At 38.1% G+C, this 21221-nt stretch overlaps 1 protein-coding gene across 1 annotated transcript in view; it reads right to left on the bottom strand.

The window, feature by feature from the left end:
- Positions 1-20455: 20455 nt before the first annotated feature.
- Positions 20456-21221, bottom strand: part of ORC5 (origin recognition complex subunit 5) — a 101383-nt gene continuing 100617 nt past the window's right edge. Inside the window, exon 13 of the mRNA XM_007944529.2 lies at positions 20456-20572. Within this exon, the coding sequence (XP_007942720.2) occupies positions 20456-20572 (117 nt within the window). The remainder of the gene's footprint in view (positions 20573-21221) is intronic.

The raw sequence follows: 21221 nt of genomic DNA, 5'->3' as shown, positions 1-21221 counted from the left end.
GAACCAAAGCCTGCCCAAACAGCAGATTCATAAGCAAAATAAATGACTGTTGTTTTTAGGCCACTAAGTTTGGAGTGGTTTGTTGTCCAGCAATAGATAACGGAAACATCCTGTTTCCATGACATATTTCTACAAGTTAGACTCTATCCAGTCCTCTCGCTTCTGCACTTCATTTTTCATCTCTTTTCCCTCACCCTCTGATGGCGCAGTGCCTATGGCATTTGACTGCTAACCAGAAGGTTGGTGGTTCAAACCCACCAGCCACTCTGTGGAAGGAAGACAGGATAATCTACTTCCCTAAAGATTTACTGTCTCAGAGACCCAAGAGGGGTTGCTATGAGTCGGAATGGACTCAATGGCAGTGAGTCCTCCCTCACTCTAGTTTTTCCCTTTGCTTTTTCCCATTGCATTATCAAGACGAGCATTTGAAATAAGCACTCTTATTGAAGAGAAGCATAATACTGGGTACATATTTTTGATCATTTGTTTGATGTTATGTCTTTGAGGTACAGACAGTCCCCAGGTTATCAACATCTGACTTAAGCATAATCAGCAGGGGTGAACCGACCCCCCCAATAAAGTCTATTAAAAATTTGAGGTATATCCATACAGTGGTTCATGGGAACAAATGCGTGCTACTTTGCAACACACATCAAAACATTATTGTGTTAAAGATGTTTTAATGTATCAGAAAGTGTTTCTTGTATCTTTTTATGAATTGTTCTTGTTATGTGCTGTGGAGTTGGACCCAACTCATAGCGACCCCTACTTAGGTTTCTGAGGCAGGATCACTATGGAAGTAGATTGCCCAACCTTCTTTCCGAGGAGTGGCTGGTGGGTTTGAACCACCAGACTTCTGGTTAGCAGTCAAGTGCCTTAGGCACCATGCTATACCAGAGTTCCCTTTTTACACACAGAAAGATATTATACTATATAGTAAGACAAACATTTGACTAACTGACGTGAGATACAAACTGTACCTAACTGTTCCAATTTATGTACAAATTCAACTTAAAGATAGACTTAGGAACAGAAGTTGTTCATAATCCAATGACTATTTGTACATGATTTCTTAAAACTGCTTTAATTCTAAACATTTTTGCTTTAACTCTAATCTTCAGCCTCCCACCACTCATATTCTACAAGCTGCTATGACTGCCATTAGTTTCCACATGACTTGCCCTTTCTTTCTGAATGTGAAGGGCATAATTACATGTTATTCTTCCTTAAGGGGAAAAAAAAGCAAATTTTTTTTTTTTTTTTTTTAATTGCAAGAACAATATAGCAACTAGAAGTGAATATATCAAAACTCAGAGTGATTCTCTCTGGGTGTTCAGCTTGATTTTTATTTCCTGCTTCACAATTGTCCCCAATGTCTACAGTAAACATGTTTTTTTCTACAATTAAAGACAATTATGTATACAGCATTAGACAAATGTTTTAAAGCGTATTCTCATTGGGGAGGGTCTTCCACCTCACACCCACCCCAATGTTAATTCTCATCCTCGTTTCCTTTTCAATTAGCCTGAACCTTTTATCACTTAGAGAAATGTAGGTACCAGCTCACGCTGCAGGGCTCCACGGAGAGTTGTCCTCTTCTGTTCCAGTGTCAACGCTGTGCTCCTACCTAAGCCAGTGCAGTTTGTCATAGCCCTCCTATTCGGTTAAACTAAGAAAAAATATTTTTTATTGATATATATTTTATTTCTCCCATAGAGATTTTAGTTATATCATCACAGTAGCAACCATTGACTCAGCTATTTGGATTTGTAAAACTCCTTTCTGTGTAGGTCCTTTCAGTTGATTAGGTTTGTGAAGTCAGAGGACATTCCTGTAACTGGCTGCTCTATGGCACTTTCAGCCCTATTGCTCTTTCACATGTCTCTCTGTTGAAGATTCCCCTTCAATTCGTTCACATTTTTCAATGAAAAAGACAGACTGATGTAGAAAAGGAGAAAGGTACCTTTTTCCTATTTTGGCAGTAGCCTAAGGTGGCATATGGAAGCTCAAGGGGTCAGTGATTCTCAGTTCTTCTAAGGTTCTATATACAACTGGCTGAGTTTCTTGAAACAGCCTTGTTGAATGTTCCTGCCCAGAGGACTTACACATCCTAAAGAGGGTTCACAAATTTCAGGACTCACCTGACTACTGTGTTATTGTGAAAGTCAGCCAAGAGTGATGAAATCACATGTATGTGATCCAACATCTTCCACAGAACTGAGTGGATTTGGTTTTTCCTCTCTGAATCAGCTACTTACTAGGACTTAGTTCAGTCTCTTACAGCCACTTCATACACTGAAGGGAATGGAGTGTACATTAACAGTGGAGAATAGTTATTTGAAAAAAGTAAAATTGTAGTTCTGTGGTTAGCTGGAGAGCAATGGTGATGACATCTTCTACACATTTTCTTTAACTCGCATCAAGCTGGTTTCTTCCCCTCACACCATGGACGTTGCTGACAGGACCAGGTGCTCTAAACCACTGAATGACCAACTCTACCATGCTCCAATGATCCCAACATTTATATCTGCAGCAACTCTGGTCACTAACCTAGATGCACTTACCGACTTGACATTTCCACTTGGATTTCTCACAAGCACCTCAGTGGCAACATGTTCAACATCGAACTCACGATCTTCCCCACACCACAGACTTAGTCCTCCCCCAAGACTTCCTATCTCAGACAATGGCTCTGCCACCACTGATAGCTTCTGTTGTCCCAGCCAGAAATCTGTCTCCTCTGTCCACTGCTGTATTCCCTGCACCTAACACAATGCCTGGCACATAACTGGTACTTAATATTTATTGAATATTGTATACTTTTATGAGAACTGGCATTAAATCAGACTCTAAACTCTTTTAGAAACAAGGAAATGGATTATGATTTATCCAAAGCCTAAGCAAATCTTTAATGCCTCTACATCCAGGCTCTTTCCAACATGCCAATGCTACCACTATTTACTGAAACAATTGAATGCCTTCTAAAATTCCCATCATTAGTGCACAACAACATGCAGTTAAATGAATGAATTGATTATAATTTTCTCTGCTCTACCAAATTTCTGCTTCTCATACTGTGCCTCATGAATGTGTCACTGCTGGAAAGTGAGCATTAACTATGTATTCAGGGCATTTAACACCAAATTTGAGTAAAATGTTGATATCTTGATAGGAAAGATTTCTTTGAGCTCTACTAAGCATTTTTCAAAGCAAATTGTGTCAGCAGACTGAAATTACATACAAAATTATCTAAACTATTCACATATGATAGGCAGTCATACTTTGTAGTAGATGAAGCTTTCAAAATGTAGATGAAGCTGAATAATACCAACCTCTGGTCTAATTACCTCCAATCCGAATGCCTCCTCATGACTAAAGGCGCAAAATGCAAACCATTATGGTATATGAGATTGCAGGTAGCAATGGATGACACCATTACAACAGCCCTGATTGCACAAATGGAGAAGCTTCTGTATTTCATCCATTATTTGAGAGACCTACTGAGTGTTTAATGTGATAAAGGATGCATTACTCCTGGGCCTGGTTATCACTTTACTCTTCTCACAGTACAAGCAGAGAAGTGATTCTTAGAGAGGTTGAACAGGCTTTGTAATGAATTTTCCATGCTACAGAGAACCTTAATTGTATTAACCAGTTGGTTGACTAAATCAGAGGTATACCACTAATTGTTCAGCCATCACACCCTGCAGGTACACAATGTCAAGTCCTCGGTCTCTAATTTTATCATTTTTAGCTCTCACTTTTGACTGACCCACGGGATTTGGATTTGAAAAGTAATGAAATTTGTATGTGGATTAGAACGCAGTAAGTAACCCTCAGGTTCTAGAAAAATTCAAGGTACTCTGTCCATTTGAATAACTTCAAAATTCTAAAAAGAAATCTCTTCCAGATATAGTATGCTTCTTTTTTGTTGGACATGTTGCCCCATTCCCACACTGACCTCCTTTCTAGGACACACATGAACATTCATAGTGCTATTGGCAAGGTGCTGTTGGTTTCCACTCACAGTGACTTCGTGTGGTAAGGACCATCCCACAGAGTTTTCTAGGCTGTAATTTTTATGGGCGATCACTTGGTCTTTCTCTTGTGGAGCTGCTGGATGGGTCTGAACCACAAATCTTTTGGTTAAGCAGTAAGCGCTTAACTGTTTAGCCATTAGGACTCCTTCCAGAGTACTATTAATACCCAATACTTACTGTGCACTTACTATGTGACTAAGCACTATGCTTAGATCAGGGTTTCTCTACCTTGGCACTATTGGCATTTTGGACCAAATAACTGTTAGGAGATGTGCATTATGTTTCGTAGCATCCCTGGTCTCTACTCACCTTCAACCCTCAGTTATAACAACCAAAAATATCTCCAGAAATTTCCAAATGTTCCCTGGTAGGCAAAATTGCCCGATTTGAACCCACCAGCCACTCTGCAGAAGATGTGGCAGTCTGTTTTTGTAAAGATTACAGCCTCAGAAACCCTACAGGGCAGTTTTCCTGTGTCCTATAGGGTTGCTAGAGTTGGAATTGACTTGATGGCAACAGGTTTTGGCCTTAGAAATATATATATCTAATCCTGAAAACAATGCCATAAAGTCAGTTCTATTTTCCACTGTGCAGTTGAGAAAGCAGAAGCACAGAGATGTTAAGGAACTTGTTTAAGGTCACACAAGTAGTAACAAAACTAGCATTTGATCCAAGGTAGTCTAACTCCAGAGCCATGATTTTAACTGCTGCTCTGGTGTCAAGACTTGACTCTTTTCAGATGTTAAGGCTTAGCAAGTAGCTTGGTGGATCAGAATCCCTTCCAAGCGGTTGAAATAAACTGCATCAGCAATAAAGAGTTTCCAAGGATTGAAAATGACTTTAAAGTAGAAGGAAGAGTACAGTGTCTACCTAACTACGCCTGGATCATGGTAACTGAAAGGAAGTATTTCTAAAATGAGTATCATCCACATATGAATAACCTAAACACCTACAGCTTGCTAATTTTCTTCCACCATTTGGATTACTTCTATAACTAGGCTGAATTGTTGTTGTTACGTGCCATCGAGTTGCCCTGACTCATAACGATCCCTCCTTGGGTTTCTGAGGCGGTATCACTACGGAAGTAGATTGCCCAACCTTCCTTCCGAGAAGTGGCTGGGAGGTTTGAGCCACCAGCCGTCTGGTGAGCAGTCAAGTGCCTTAGGCACTATGCTCCCAGAGCTCCTGGCAGAATAGATGCAGAGTATCATTTAAGCACCTTTTCTCTTAGGGAAGTATCCAGCTCACCAGTAAGCACAAATTTCACCAGTAGATTCCCTCTTGTGATTGGAGATTTATGTCTTCTAATTAGAGACTTCATCTGCAGATGACCCTTGTTAAAATGCTAATATACACATTGAGCTGTTAGTCTTCGTTTAAATAATCAAATCAGTGAGTCACTCAGTAAGCCACTAGAAGTATATTACAAAACAGGAAAGGTCTGATGGCCCAGTCAGGAGCTGAGAAAATCTGGTTACGAGACAAGGAAGCCAAATCTAGGGCTGGCAGCAGGCGGACAGGAATTGCGCAGGGCAGGACAGGTGATCAGCAGTGAGTCACTTACAGGAAAACTTGTCCTCCTCTCATTTCATCTCTCTAGTTCCCTATGTGACAATCTCCTACCCCACGGATAAATAATTTTCCCCTCAAAACGCAGGGAGCTAAAGCAGACTGGTTCCAGCCTACCTGGCAGGTTGCTACAGCAGAGACACCTCTTTAGAACAAACCACGAGGGGCTGAAAACTATCCCAGGTGGCGCTACTCTTTCTTGAATCAGCTACTCAAAGTGCTTTCTATTTTGATGGTATATGGATTTTGATGTGCTGGAGACCTAAGCCTGAATCCACACTGCACATGGCTTCTCCCTGGTCCTGTGGAACCCAAAACTTCCCATTTTCTGTGGGATTAGAGACTGACAGTAAGGATATGCTATCATTTACTCTGAATGCCATATTTTGGCAAGAAAGTTTTCGTTTTCCCTTGCTATCTTATGCAGAAAGGCAAAAAGGAATTCAGTTTCATCTCTCCCCACTCAGTGCTGTTATTTGCTGAACAGTTAGCTCCAACTCATAACAACCTTATGTATAACACAAGGAAACGTTGCCCAGTCCTGCACCAAGCTCACAGTCACTGGTACATTTGAGCCCAACGCTGCAGCTATTCTGTCAACCCATGTCACTAAGGATTTCCCTCTTTGGGGCAGACCCAAATACGGTGTCCCTTTCTAGTGACTGGTCATCCTCACTTCCAAGGAGCATTCTGTCTGTACGTCCTCCAAGACTGTATATTTGTTGTTCTTCTGGCTATCCATGTTTAATTCAATATTCTTCACCAACATCACAATTTGAATTAATCAATTCTTTTTCAGTCTTGTCATTGTCTGGCTTTCTCATACATACAAAGGGACTGAAAATACCATGGCTTTGGTCAGGTGCACCTTAGTCATCGAAGTAACCATCTTTGCTTTTTAACACTTTAATGAGGTCTTTTGCAAGGAGCTCTGGTGGTGCAGTGGCTAAGGCATTTGACTGCTAACCAGAAGGTTGGCAGTTCAAACCCACCAGGTGCTCTGTGGAAGGAAGATGGGGCAATCTACTTCCATAAAGATTTACTGCATCGGAAACTCAATGGAGGTCACTATGAGCCAGAATCGACTTGGCAGTAGGTTTGGTTTTGAGGTCTTTTGCAGATCTGCCTAATGCAATACATCACTTGGTTTCTTGATTGCTGCTTCCATGGCTGTTGACTGTTAATCCAAATAGAAAGAAGTTCTTGAAAACTATTTTTTTTTAAAACCATTTATCATAATGTTGCTTATTGGCCCAATTGTGAGAATTTTCATTTTCTTTACATTTAGGTGGAACAAGGGATGCCATTACCAGTGTCAAATGGATCTTGGCCAAAAGCAGAGAATACCAAAAATATGTTTACCTGTGTTTTATCAACTATACAAAAGCATTCAACTGTGTTCATGCAGAACCTGTACATAGATCAAACTGCAGTCATTCAAACAGAACAGGGGATGCTGGTGGCTTAAAATCAGAAAAGATAGGCAGCAGGGTTGTATTCTTTCACCATACTTATTCAATCTATATGCTGAGCAAATCAGCTGTGAGGCTAAACTATACAAAAGGAGCTCTGGTGGCATAGTACCTAAGGCATTTGACTGCTGACCAGAAGGTTGGTGGTTCAAACCTACCAGACACTTCGCAGAAGAAAGTACATTGGGCAATGTACTTCCATAAAGATTTATTGCCTCAGAAACCCAAAGGGGGTCACTGTGAGTTGAAATTGACTCTATGAGAGTGAGTTTGGTTTGGTTTTTGGTAGACTATACACAAAAGAATGGGACATCAGGATTGAAGGAAGACTCATTAACAACTTGTGATAAGCATATGATATAACCTTGCTTGCTGAAAATGAAGATGATTTTTAGTAGTTACTGATGAAGGTGAAAGACTATACAGCCTTCAGTATGAATTACACCTGAATATGAAGAAAACAAAAAAATTCTCACAACTGGGCTGATAAACATATCGTGATGAATGGTGAAGAAATAAAAGTTGTCAAGGATTTCATTCTGTTTGGAACAACAATCAATGCCCTACTTAAACTTTTAAATAAAAGCAAGTGGAAAACTATTTGTTTTCTTTGAACATGACAGTGTCAGAAAATCATCCATAAAAAGCTCTCTATCCAGAAGGGCCTATTGTGAGAATTTTTCCTCAAAAAAGGAATGAAGGAATAAAATGCCACTGAAATTTAAACCAGGCTCTGTAATTAAGTACTTTATATCTGCTCAAAACAATTTTCAAGCATTCAAATGGTAGCAGAAAACTTCAAAAAGTGAACAGAAAAATAAGAACCAAGATTAGCAGCTGATAAACAGGAACAATTTATTGTGAAACTCTTAAAGACTGATGATTAGAAAAAGAAAGAAAACCATCATGCTGATAAAAAGCTAAGTTGGGTCCTCAATGAAAGAGTGACCACATAAACTTCACACAAGCACACTGTAATTATCAAGTGGACTTTGAGATGGAAAGTTGATCTATCTCAGCTCAAACTACCTTGCCTTTTGAAAAAATTAGAGTGGAAGGATAAGCATATACAAGCCTGGATTTTAAAAATGAACTTGTAGTTATTATATCTTCCAATATGATCTTTTAAAATGGTGGCCTTAGGAAAATCGGCTTTGGCAAGCAACTGTAGAGGCTCCTGCAGAGAGGAAGTGAAAAGACTGGGCATATAAACAAGGGCTGCTGGCACGTTCAAAGCGCAGGGGATAGTTCACAGAGCAAAACGTAGTCCTAAGTAAATGGGTTTCAGGCAATTTCAGTGTTAAGATAACATCATTAAGAGTAGAACAGATTGTGCTCAAACCCTGCTGTTTATAATTAACACGTTGCTTCCAAATACTCCAGGGTCCCTGGTAAATAGTCTTCTGCTCACATCCACTCAGACCAATCAGAGTATTTTCATCAGATTCCATGCTGGGCCAGCACCTGTTTGGACAAATCCAATAGAGCCAAAGAACTCCTCTCCCTGGCCAGCTAAGGTGCTGGATGAACACAGCTTGGCTTAGTCATTGTCACAGTGTCCATATGGCTTTGAAGCTTGTTTTCACAAGAAATCATACAAGTATTTTATTATGTCAAAGTTCACCGTCCTATAAACAAAAACAGATAATCCGTTAGCATCCTCACCCCTCAGACTGCTCAGCTTTGTATGATTCTGGGATGCACATGCACAGTGATTTGTAACTAACACTGCATAATCCCACAGTGTTACGAAAAACACCTCAGAAGACCGACACTAATTTTTTAAAATGCCACTAGAAACTCAGTTCTTTAAAAAGTTTTTTTTTTTTTTGGACATGCATAAAGTTTGTTTTTTCTAAACTGGGAAATGTTGGAAATATTCAACACTCTGTATTTCAATTATACTACACAAAGTTCAGATTTCATCTCAACTGTTTTTTGTCTAATAAACAGAATAAAGTAATTAGAGATGCAAAATTATTTTAAATCTTCTTTGCTTCTGAACATTGTTTATCTTCCAAAACACCTGTTTTATCATTACATAATGCATAGCTCATCTGTCCTCATTTGTTGTTTTCTTTCTTTCAGTCTTTCCACACTGGTTGACCTGTGTGTGTATTGTAACTAAATCTGTATGATCCAAGAATACGATACAACAAACAGACGATGTGAATGTATTATTTTTGTACTCTAATGGCAGGCAGAATAAAATAGCAGAGAGAGAGAGAGAGAGAGACATATAATTATTTTCCTTTCTCCAAACTCATTCTTCACTATAAATATTCAGACTTGGAGGTTTATTATTTGAATAAATGGTCAAAATAATTAGATATAATGATCTAGCAATAAGTATAAAATTAAAGCTTTAAAGTATTCAATTCTGCAAAAATAATCATCCATGTTAGAACAGCCTTTTAAAGATTCACTAATTGCATCTTATTTATTAAACCATCATCAATTAATGTTTTTGTCTATCATTTTGTAATACACGTGCTAAAAAAGTTTCTAAGCAAATGACTGACATATTAAATATTTTTTAAAATTAGAGTGGGGAACTATAAATACTGCTTATGAAAACACATTTAAAAATAGCTCGGATGAGATGCTATGGCTATTGTGGCACCTAATGCTGGACTGAAGATTACCTTAATTATCCCACTACAGGAGTGCCTCTCTGAAAGATACTAAAGCTTACCAAGTGGTATGAAAACTATGCCAAAACAATCCTGTTATAAGCATTAGCAGAAATAAAACAACTAAATAGTTACTAAAATTGAAAGGAAAAAAAAAAAACTTATCTCAAGCATAAAGACACAAAAAGGTATGATTAGTAAATTATAAAGCTATTTTATTTGTATGTGTTTATCTTTCACTCAACTCTAGAAACCCCAAAATTTACTAGCAACAAATGATCTAAAAAATATTACATGATACTGTTTGAAAAGAGCTTTTAAAGGGTTTTAGAAAGAAAAAAGAAGTACTAAGCTATCTTTAACCACAAGCAAAGGGGGAAGTACAGTTTGCACATCCCTCCAGACAATGTCCCTACAATGACTTTAGATTATAAACCTCAAGTAATAAGGTAAAGTGGACTGGATGTTAAATTCTATTTATTTATTTAAGTGGGAAAAAAAAAAGTGTTTAGAAGAAGTTAAAACTAACACAGGTTAAATTCCAACAGGAGGTCAACACTAGGGAATCCTAAAATTATAAGGCATTATTTGACGGAATTTTATGTAGCTAAAAAGAACAGTCCATGTGAAGTCATATATAGGGGAGCTAGGAGAACAGAGAACTGTAGCTACATTGTGATACTATGGAGAAATGTCCATAAAATGGAAATGTACTAGAAGAAAATATAGATGAATGGAAAAACTGTGACTTGTTATAATAACAGGATTATTTTATTCAGTAATCTGTTACTACAGTATAGTTTGTACAATAACATTTCCTTTCATAGAATGAACTGATTACAAAACACTACACAATTTAAATGTATTCATCTATAAAAGTATTACTACTTTTCATCTCTGCTTTGCCACTGGGAAGTACTGAAGTAAACTGAATCCTACAGTTGAAGATTCTCCAGACTTTTTAATCTGGTATTAAATATGAAAGATCATTCCTTTAAGAAAAACTTACAGTCCAAGATGTATGACTACCTCTCTATCATCTCTTCATCCCTTCCCACCCCCCACCACATAAATAGGTGACTTCCCAGTTGATCCCCACAGATACTTTTCTTGCACAACATCAGGCTTTGATAGAATAATATGATTAAAACTCACAAATTGTCACAAGTTCATGGTACAATAAAATAACTGTGTTTTTAAAGGACTTGGAGACAAACATTGGATTAATTCACTTACAGAGAAAGGTTTAACTTCTAAAGGAACATGTAATTTGCATGTGTTTTTTATGGCTTCAGATGCAAATTGTTGTTATTGTTAGGTATCTTCAAGTTGGCCCCCAACTCATGGCAACCCAATGCACAATGGGATTGGACTATTGTGACCCATAGGGTTTTCACCAGCTACTCTTTGGGAGACCGCCAGGCCTGTCTTCCTAGTCTGTCTTCGTCAGGAAGCTGAAATTTGTTCAGCATCACAGCAAAAAGTCAGTCTCCACTGACATACAGGTAGTGGCTACACTTGAGGTATACTGGCTGGGAATAGAGCCCAGGTCCACCTGGTAGGAGAAAATTCTAACACTGAACCACTACGGTGCCTCTCAGATGCTTATCAGATTCATATAAATACAATTATAAGATTTTGGATGGCTGTTATATATTATGAAGGAACTCTGTTGGCACAATGGGTAAGGCATTTGGTTACTAACCAGAAGGTCGGTGGTTCAAACCCACCAGTTACTCTGTGGGAAGAAGATGGGGCAATCTACTGACACAAAGATTCATAGCCTTGGAAGCCCAGTGCCGTTTGCTATGAGTCAGTATCTACTCAATGGCACTGGGCTGATACAAGTTAATTAGATGGCAAATATCTAAGGATTTAAATTTGCCTTTATATCTTTTTATTTCGTTTTGCTGATTCTTTTACTTCGTATTGATTTTTTTTTTTTCTTCCCTCATAGGATACTATTTTATTTCCTTTTACTTTTCTGGGCAGTTTGGGTTCTTTTTTAATTTAAATGTTTGGTTCTGATAACTTGCAACCATCCAACTTTAAGTTCCCACCTTAAGTTATCTTATAGTGTCTTCCCCACTAACTATGGAGCAAAAACCATTCACATTAAGGAATATTAAGGATAATATTTAACAAGCTTGTCAGCCATCTGTCTTCTCCCATACTCTACCTCCATATCTGGTGCTCCCTTACCGGAACCAGCCTCCTACTGTTTCTCTGTCCAAACCTTTCCACTGTTCTATCAATAAAGTTCTCTATTTCCTCTACCTCTTCAAGGAGTATGTTTTTCCCTTCCTGGCTTACCTGAAAGCTGGCTCTCTCTGAAGGACCCAGCCCCATCTTCAGCTCCCTCCAATGAAGGCTACTTTCTGATACCTCAGGCATTCCTTTCATGTGGGGTGGGTTGGTATCCTTGTGGAAAAAGCTCTGAGACACTGAGACTCAGATCACTCCGTTCACTATGTTCTATCCTCCCTTGCCACCATTTCTTAGTCATGAGTAACATCCAATTCAGCCTTCCTTGCTACCCCAAGACCTGCAACAGCTTAGTGACTCTACTGCACACTTGACTTTCTCACATCCAATAACCTTCTTTTCCATTGTTATAAATTATCACTCAGAAATGTTCTACCTCTTGCAACACATTAGGCAACCGTCCATAAACCCCTTCACTTTCTCTACTTCCTCTTGACATACAAAAACTTTCTGAATATTTATGTGTCAGGCACTGTACTATTAACCACCTACTGGTTTACTTCTTTCCTTCCCTTCCTAGTTTAGTCACTTCAAGCACTCACTTGTGAGCTTCCACTGAACTTTCCCGGGTAAACCCCAATCTATATGATTTCAATTATATCCTTTTGATATCCCAGTACCTAGCGTATGGAATGCTGTTGGAGAAAATCATGTCTCAGAGATTGGTGTGACTGTAAACTCATGACAAACTCAAATGGGCCCTCAACACTCCCAGCAAGCTGTTTTCCTTATCAGTACTCTCTTCCACACTCCTGACAGCTATTTCAAATATTCAGTATTTCTCTTAAACTGGTATTACCTCTGCCTTTAGTCTCAACAGAGAATTCTACTTCCTCTTTCACAGACAAAACAGATTATAACTTTTTCAACTTCTTGCCACCAATCTCCAAACTAGCTCCACCTGAATCCATCCTTTCCTCTTGTTATAATGCAAAAGGATTTCCCTCTATTATCCAGGGTTATTTCTTTAAACTCATGTTCTAAACCCCAACCTGCTATACCATTTCAAGGAGTTTACAATTTTAATTAATCTCTCTTTTGTATTGTTAAGTCTCCTTCTCTACCTGTTCTTTCCAACCAGCATTTAAACATGCTTAGGTCTTTACTAAGTAGTAATTATAAGTGTCTTACAACTCCACATTCCCTCTTTTCAGGTATAAGCCTCTCCTTATGACAAAAATTCTAGAATGTAAATTCATGAAGTTAGATACATTATCTGTTATACTTGTTGCTATATCCACCAAGCTTAACACAGTATTTTGTTTATAATGGGCAACCCAAGAAATACTGAATGATTAAATGAATAAAAGGCATTATATCCACTTGCTGCCTCCATTTTCTAATAAATTGTGAAGCACTTGACATGTATGAACTTTAAAACCTTTCCTTCAGTTTTCCTGCGTATGCAGTTTTATATGTAACTATTTTATCCATTTAAGGGTCACATCATGAGTGTTTTCTTGTGTTTTTATCCCTCAAACATATGGTTTTCAATAACTGCATAATGTTTCTTCCTGAGAATTTACAATAAATTACTGATCTGTTCTCTTATTACTGGACATTTAAATTGTCCTGTGAGCTATTTTGTTCTCTGCCACAGGTATCTGAAACTAAGCCTATCACTACGTCTTTGGTAACTAACCCTGGGACCTTCTTTGTCCATCAAGCTGGAATGAGACTCAGTCCCCTTAGGTCCCTTCTTGCTGCCCCAAAAAACAAATCTATAATGGTTCCATTTTCATCTAAAGTGATTAGCAAATCACTATGAAGAAACATGCTTCTGTCAATACTTACTTATTTAACACTACTAAGTTTAAAGTATTATACTAGACCTTGAGGATAAGGCAGTGACTGACACACAGTCTGTGCTTTCAGCTTCATGCAACTGTATTCTAGAAAGAAAAACTAATTATTTGTGTGTGTCTGTATGTGTGTGTACATGTATGTGTGTGTGTTGATGGTGGGCATGGTATGTTTGAGAAGGATCTCTGAGGAAGAGATACTTAAACTGAAATCTAAAGGTTATGCCACAGTTAGCTAGATAAAGGAGAGAAGGAGCTGGAAAAGTACTGCATATGCAAAGGTAGGAAACCAAATGGTAAAATTTGATCTTTGCCTGGCCTTAAAAACTAAAAAGTTATTAAAATACAGATTGTTACTAAAGTTATGAATGTAGCTAAAACTGTCTAGGAAAAGGGTATAACATGAGAAAAGGGCCTAAGACCAAGTCTCAATGAATACTGGCGTTTAAAAGTCAGGTGGATAGTATACACTGGCAAATAAACTTCAGAAAAAACAGCCAAGGAATAAAGAGAAACTCCAGAGACTGGAAGCATGGGCTCTAAAAGCAAGAACTTAAGAAAGAGAGTGATCAACAGTGTTAGGTGCCACTGAGAGGGAAATAGCCTAAGAACTACAGAGGTTCTGGGAAAATCCAGAGGAGATGGAATTCAGACCACAGGTGGAAGAACACACCTTGAATAGGAAGAGGGAACCCACTCCCTCCCCACCTCCCACTCCACAATACAAAAAAAAGGAAAGAGAGGGAAGATGGGCACCAATGTAGGTAGCTGAAGGAGTTTTCAACTGATGTTTTCAATTTTGTTCTGTGAAATAGAGTGACTGCTGAGAATGAACACAGATGTTGGGATATGTGGTTTGGTTAGCATTTAAGAATACAGGTGGAAAGGAAGCCTGTGAACCAAGTATTCTCTTGTTCAATCAATGAGAAGGAATGACTAGGATATTAGTAGAAGATAATTAGACATAAAAATAGGGAAATGGAGAGACTGAAATAATCCTCTTGTGAACAGGAACCAGACAAGTATGCTCTCTATCACCACTTCTATTCAACATTATATTGGAAGTCCTAGCCAGGGCAATAATGCAAGAAAGGGAAATAAAAGGCATCCAAATTGGTAAGGAAGAAATAAAACTATCCCTATTTGTAGATGATATGATCTTATACACAGAAAACCCAAGAGATTCAGTAAGAAAACTGCTGGAACTAATTGAGAGATTTAGCATAGTGGCAGGATACAAGATGAACACACAAAAATCAGTTAGTTGGATTCCTCTACACCAGCAAAGAGACCTCTGGAAAGGAAATAAGGAAATCAGTATCATTAACAACAGCTACCAGAAAGATAAAATACTTGGGAATAAATCTTACCAGGAATACAAAAGACCCAGACAAAGAAAACTACAAAACACTACTTCAAGGAACTATGAGAGATCTGCATAAATGGAAGAACATACCATGCTCACGGATAGAAGACTGAGTATTGTGAAAGTGTCAGTACTACCCAAAGCAATCTATACATTCAATGTAATCCCAATCCAGATTTTATCAACATTCTTTAAGGACATGAACAAACCAATCACTAATTTTATAGGGGAAAAGAAAGAGCCCTCAGATAAGCAAAGCACTACTGAAGAAGACAAACAATGTAGGACACACACTTCCAGATCTCAACACCTACTATACAGCCATAGTAGTCAAAACAGTCTGGTACTGGTATAACAACAGACACATAGACCAGTGGAACAGAACTGAGAATCCAGAAATAGATCCATCCACCTATATGGTCAGCTGATCTCTGACAAAGGGCCACAATCCATTCAATGGGGAAGAGACAGTCTGTAACAAATGGTGAGGGCAAAACTGGATATCCACTTGCAGAAAAATGAAACAAGAGCCAAACCTCACACCACACACAAGAACTAACTGAAGAAAGTCAAAAACAAAGTAGAACCTAAAGTACAAAGTTCATCAGAGAAAAAACAGGGGCAAACTTAGGGGCCCTAATATATGGCATTAGTAGACTAGCAAACATAAGTAAAAATGCACAAACACCAGAAGATAAACTAGATGACTGGCACCATCTAAAAATTAAATTCTTATGTGTATCAAAAGACTTCTCCAAAAGAGTAAAAAGAGAACCTACAGATTGGGAAAAAATATTCAGCAACAATGTACCTGACAAAAGATTTATCTCTAAAATTAACAGAAAACTCTAACACCTCAACATCAAAAAGACAAACAATTCAATTTAAAAAACAGAAGACATGAACAGACACTTTACCAAAGAAGGTATCTGGGTGGCCAAAAACACATAAAGAAATGTTTGTGATCATTCCAAAGAAAAAAAACCTAACCCACAGCCATCGAGCCAGATCCGACTCACAGCGAATCACTACAGAAGGAGATTGTCCAACCTTCCTTCCAAGGAGTGGCTGCTGGGTTTGAACTGCCAGCCTTCTGGTTAGCAGTCAAGTGTCTTAGGCACTATGCCACCAGAGCTCCTTCGTGATCATTAGGGAAGTGCAAATCAAGACAACAATGAGATACCATCTCACTCCAGCAATAATAGCAAAGATCAAGAAGACAGAAAATAACAAATGCTGGCAAGCATGCAGAGACAGGAACTCTCATACACTGCTGTGTGACTGTAAAATGATACAACCACTGTGGAAAACAGTATGGCGATTCCTTAAAAATTTGGAAAGAGAAATACCATTTGACCCAGCAATCCCATTACTAGGTAAATATAACCTGAAGAAGTAAGAGCCAAGACACAAATAGATACATGTACACCAATGTTTGTCACAGCACTGTTTATAATAGCAAAGAGATGGAAACAACCTAAGTGTCCATCAATGGAGGAATGGATAACCAAACTAGGGTACAAACACACAATGGCATACTATGCAACACTAAAGAATAATGTAGAATCTCTGAAATACCTCATAACGTGGATAAACTCTGAGGACATTGTGCTGAGTAAAATAAGTCTATAATAGAAAGATAAATGTTGTACTAGTTCACTATTGTAAAAAGTCAAGGAAAGGTTTACATATGAAAGGGAACTTTCTCTGCTGATTACCAGGGGTGGGAGAGGAAGGGATGGAAAACTACTAGATAGGTGAGAGACAAGTATTGATTTGGGTGAAGGAAACCAAAAGCAAGTAACCAACATAGTAACACTAAGGAAAAGGAAGACACAGAGAGGGGCATAAGAGGTACAGACAATAAAGATTAACAATATTACATACACAATACTGTATTAACAGTAATAACAAAAAATAATATGTGGGTGGACACACAGGTAGAGAGGCTAAATGATAAGGTGTGTCTAGACAAAAAGGAACATACCCGTGACCATATTAAGTTTGGCAAACAATATCTCTATATACGTATTTGTATGTGCTGTAAGAATGCCCATGTACATAATAGAGCTAATGGGGCAAAGTAATGATAACTTCTTAGGCACAGCCAAACACCCTGAGGGAGTGAGCTACTGGGCCCATGGGCTTGGGACCATGATTGAGGATGCCATCAAGCTCAACTGGCATAACATACTACACAAAAACATTTTTCTACCTCCTACTCTGGTGAGTAGTGACTGGGATCTCAAAACCTTTTAAGCAGCCATCTAAGACACAACAATTGGTTCTTTCTTGTCTATAACAAAGAAGAGTGAAGAAAACCAAAGATGCACAGAAACAATTGGTCCAAAGGACTAGTGGACGATGCAAACCTCAGCCTACATGACCCTGAGACCAAAAGAACCAGATGGTGCCTGGCTACCACTGCCAACCACTTGGAAAGGGATCAAAATTGGAGATCCTTGATAGAGTGGGAGAAAATTTGTAGAACAAAAGAAAGAAAGAAGATTAGGATTGCTAATCAGGTAGAGACTAGTGAAACCCCCAAGACTATGGCCCCTAATCACTCTTTGGGTTTGGTACCAGACTCCCATGGCTAACTTTTAGCCAAACAACAGACAGGCCTATGAGCTGAACAGTTAAATCAGGGATATGCATTCCTTAGAACAATCAACTGTGGGAGATCAGAAGGGCAGTATTTGCACAGTGAGATAGTTCAGAGGGCAAGAATGCACAGGAAAGAAGGACACAGGGAAAAAGGAACCAGAGGGAGAAGTGGGAAAAGAGCTACTACAATATGGGGATTGTGGTCAATGTCATGAAATGTCATGAAACCAAATGTGCATGAACTACTGTAAGGAAAATGAATTTGCTCTATAAACTTTCCCCCAAATAACAAAATAAATAAATAAATAAATAAAAATTGAAATAAAAAAAAAGGAAATAGAAACAGACTGTATGATTCTTAAAGAAGCCCAAGTTTTTATAAGAAATGATCAAGGCACAGGAAGACATCAGGCATAGCAAAATAGCTGAAGGCAACAGAGGTAAATGCTGTTACATACACACTCCTGCAACAACAGTAATGACAGTAATGTACAAGTGGGTACATAGTTAGATATGCAAGTTGAACAGATATGGGAAGGCTAGTGGGATGACACCTATGACGATATATATCTGACAGTGGATATTTCCACATAAGTATTTATATGTGCTATAAATATACCCATGAATACAGTAAAGCACACAGGGGATAAAGTTAGGAAAACTTCTTAGCTATAACCAAACATCTTAAAACAGTGAGTCATTAGGCCTGGGTGCTCAGGGCCCTAGTTTCGGGGGACAACAAGGTAAAAAATATTTTTTAAGAAGTTGTGGGGATAGGGAATAGTCAGGAAGCGGCAACAAGCACAGAGAGCACTGAAATAACCTCCCAGCCCTGAGGGACTGGTGTTCATGACTCCAGAGGAAGCAACATCCACAGGAAGAACCAGGTTGTAGTTAAAGCAATGAGGAAGAATCCTGGGAGAAGATGGAAGGATACAGGAGGGAAGTAAGAATGGGATGTTAGGTCAGAAGTAGTACAAAACATGGGGATGAGCGAGTAGAAGAGGACAGGTGTGGGAAGTAGTAGGGAATGCTTGTATTATCCATGACAAGCAGAGAGAGTAGAAAAAAGAAACAAACAAGTTACAAAGTTCCTAAGTTCTTATGGTAAAAGCCTAGGTCTACAGTTCCTACTCCTTTCTGAGATTACACATGGGAAGTGTAGTACTTTCTTCCCCCAACGATTTACCATCACTGTGATGCTGTGAATGAAACAACACCAAAGTCACTGTTCTCACTTTATTTCTGTATTAGGCCTTCACTACTACCCTCTATCCTGCAAAAGAATGGTTCTGTTGGGCCATAATCAACACATTCATAGTAATGGCAAACTCCCTAAAATAAATATGCATCATTCCAAAGTTATGCCTTTGATGGAGGCTATCAGATGTAAATGTTATTCTGATATCATTGTTTAGAAGAATATCTACTGCTTTATGGTGATACTCACAAAATTTAAAAAGTTTCTACTGTTTCTGTTTTATAAAAATTTAACTACTTTATCATAACGACCTTATTTCATAATCTTCATTTTTATGTTCTGGAACCTAAACATTACCAAAATGTGGCAAATACCTTCATCAGAGCATCACAGAACTTTTAATTCAAAAAAAACTTCAGGGTAGAGGCTACCAACCTCAGGAAGCTGTAACATTTATTAGAGGTGATCTACAAATCTCCACCATGTCAAGAGCTGTTTATAGGCTTAATAATGTTCCATGCCTACATATTATGAATTTTTAAATATATAAAAATACTTCCATGATTAATTTTACAAGAATGTTAAATGGAGTCATCATATTCAAAAAAGCTGGGACATCAGTCTTAGGGACTGCCTTGCTCAGCATTCCATTCTACACAGACATACTTCTCCTACAGTCCTGACGGACTGCTATCCAGCTGCAACCATGACATTAGGTTATTTCTTAATACAGGTGGCCTGAACATTTTCTACAACAGTAAGCAATCTCTTTATGAGGAAACCTCTTATAGTTTTAGACAGCTCTCATTGTGACAAACATACTTTCCTCTCTAGAACTTGTAATGCTCTAGAATCATTCAGAGTAAGTTTAATCCATTTTACACATGACAGTCCCTGAAATAACATGTCCTTCTTAAGGCTTTTCTCTGACATCTTTATCTCTCAGGGATGTGACATGCTTCCTAGTTCTACCACTCTTTTTGTGTCCTCCTCAGCATGTACCCAGTTGCCAATGCCCCTCTTCAAACCCCACAGAGAGCATGGCACATGAACTTTGATCTGCCTATGAACTTTGATCCCTTAACTAGATATTATATTTCTATCAGTGTTACCAAAGTCAGGATTTTTAAAACTTGTAGTCAGTTAAAACACATAGGACTAGGTCTCTTCCAATCTATTTTGGTACATATCATTTATTTATTTATCTTTGGTAGTCAAATGGCCTTGCTAAATCCCACTGCTATTATGGGACCATCATTTCAGTCTGTTAAGATCTTTCATAATCTTGATTTTTGTTATTAGCTATTCTTCCCAATTTTGGGTCTTTTGTAAATTTGATGAGAGGGTTCATTCTACAGTGGATCTTATTCATTCTTCACACTTATATAATCTTTTCTCCTTTAAATGACTAATGATATTACATTTGAAAGAGCATTTATTTAATATTTAGTATATCATTTACATAACTGAAGACATTTTACATTAACAGTTACTCTACTCTTACCTTGCAATAGCTCTGATGAAGTCTAGAGATACCGTGCATTTGTATTTTGGTCCATCAAGCTGATCATCATGGCCAACCAGGGCTAATAGCTGAAGGGTCACTAGAGAGGTAATCTAGAAATGAGAAAGCATTTTTATGAGAAACTGTTTTAATGAGATAACATGATGTCCTTGTTTCTGAAATATTTTGTAGTTATATATAACCGAAATCACAAAAAGATCAGCAAAAAATGTGACTATTTTGAAATTTGTATATATAAATGTGTAGATATGTTTAAGACCTAGTGAACCAAACTAACTCTGTAAGCATTCCACTAGACACAGCTTTGCTTCATTAATAACTCAAACACAACTGCTAACCTTTGAAAACTACACATAAATCACCTTCTTCCTCTACACAGTATTTTATTGAGTTTTTATCTAAATACCTCAGAATATCAAATCTACACTCCTTTGGGAATTAAACAATTAAAATGTAGATTTGGGCTTAGGTAGCTGGTTAAATGAGAATAAAGAATACTCCTCAGGTAGTCAGAAAAATACCAGAAGGATTAACACCGACAAAAGCAAAAGAGTATTTTGACAAGTCAAACCAAGGTACAAACTAACCTCAAAGTATAAGGCCAACCAAAGTATTAAGTGCTCTGACACCCAGGAAAGAAAGCTTAACCAAGAGCTGAAATTCTTAGAGCAGCCTCGTCTCTCCCCACAATTTCTTTGTTAACATATTGTTGTTGTTGCTATTTGCCGTCGAGTCGGCCCC

The sequence above is a fragment of the Orycteropus afer genome, unplaced genomic scaffold, assembly GCF_000298275.1.
Source record: "Orycteropus afer afer isolate SDZICR_OR568_19922 unplaced genomic scaffold, OryAfe1.0 scaffold00007, whole genome shotgun sequence".
NCBI lineage: Eukaryota > Metazoa > Chordata > Mammalia > Tubulidentata > Orycteropodidae > Orycteropus > Orycteropus afer.
Note: the sequence above shows the minus strand (reverse complement) of the source record. Positions and strands in the feature narration are given on the sequence as shown.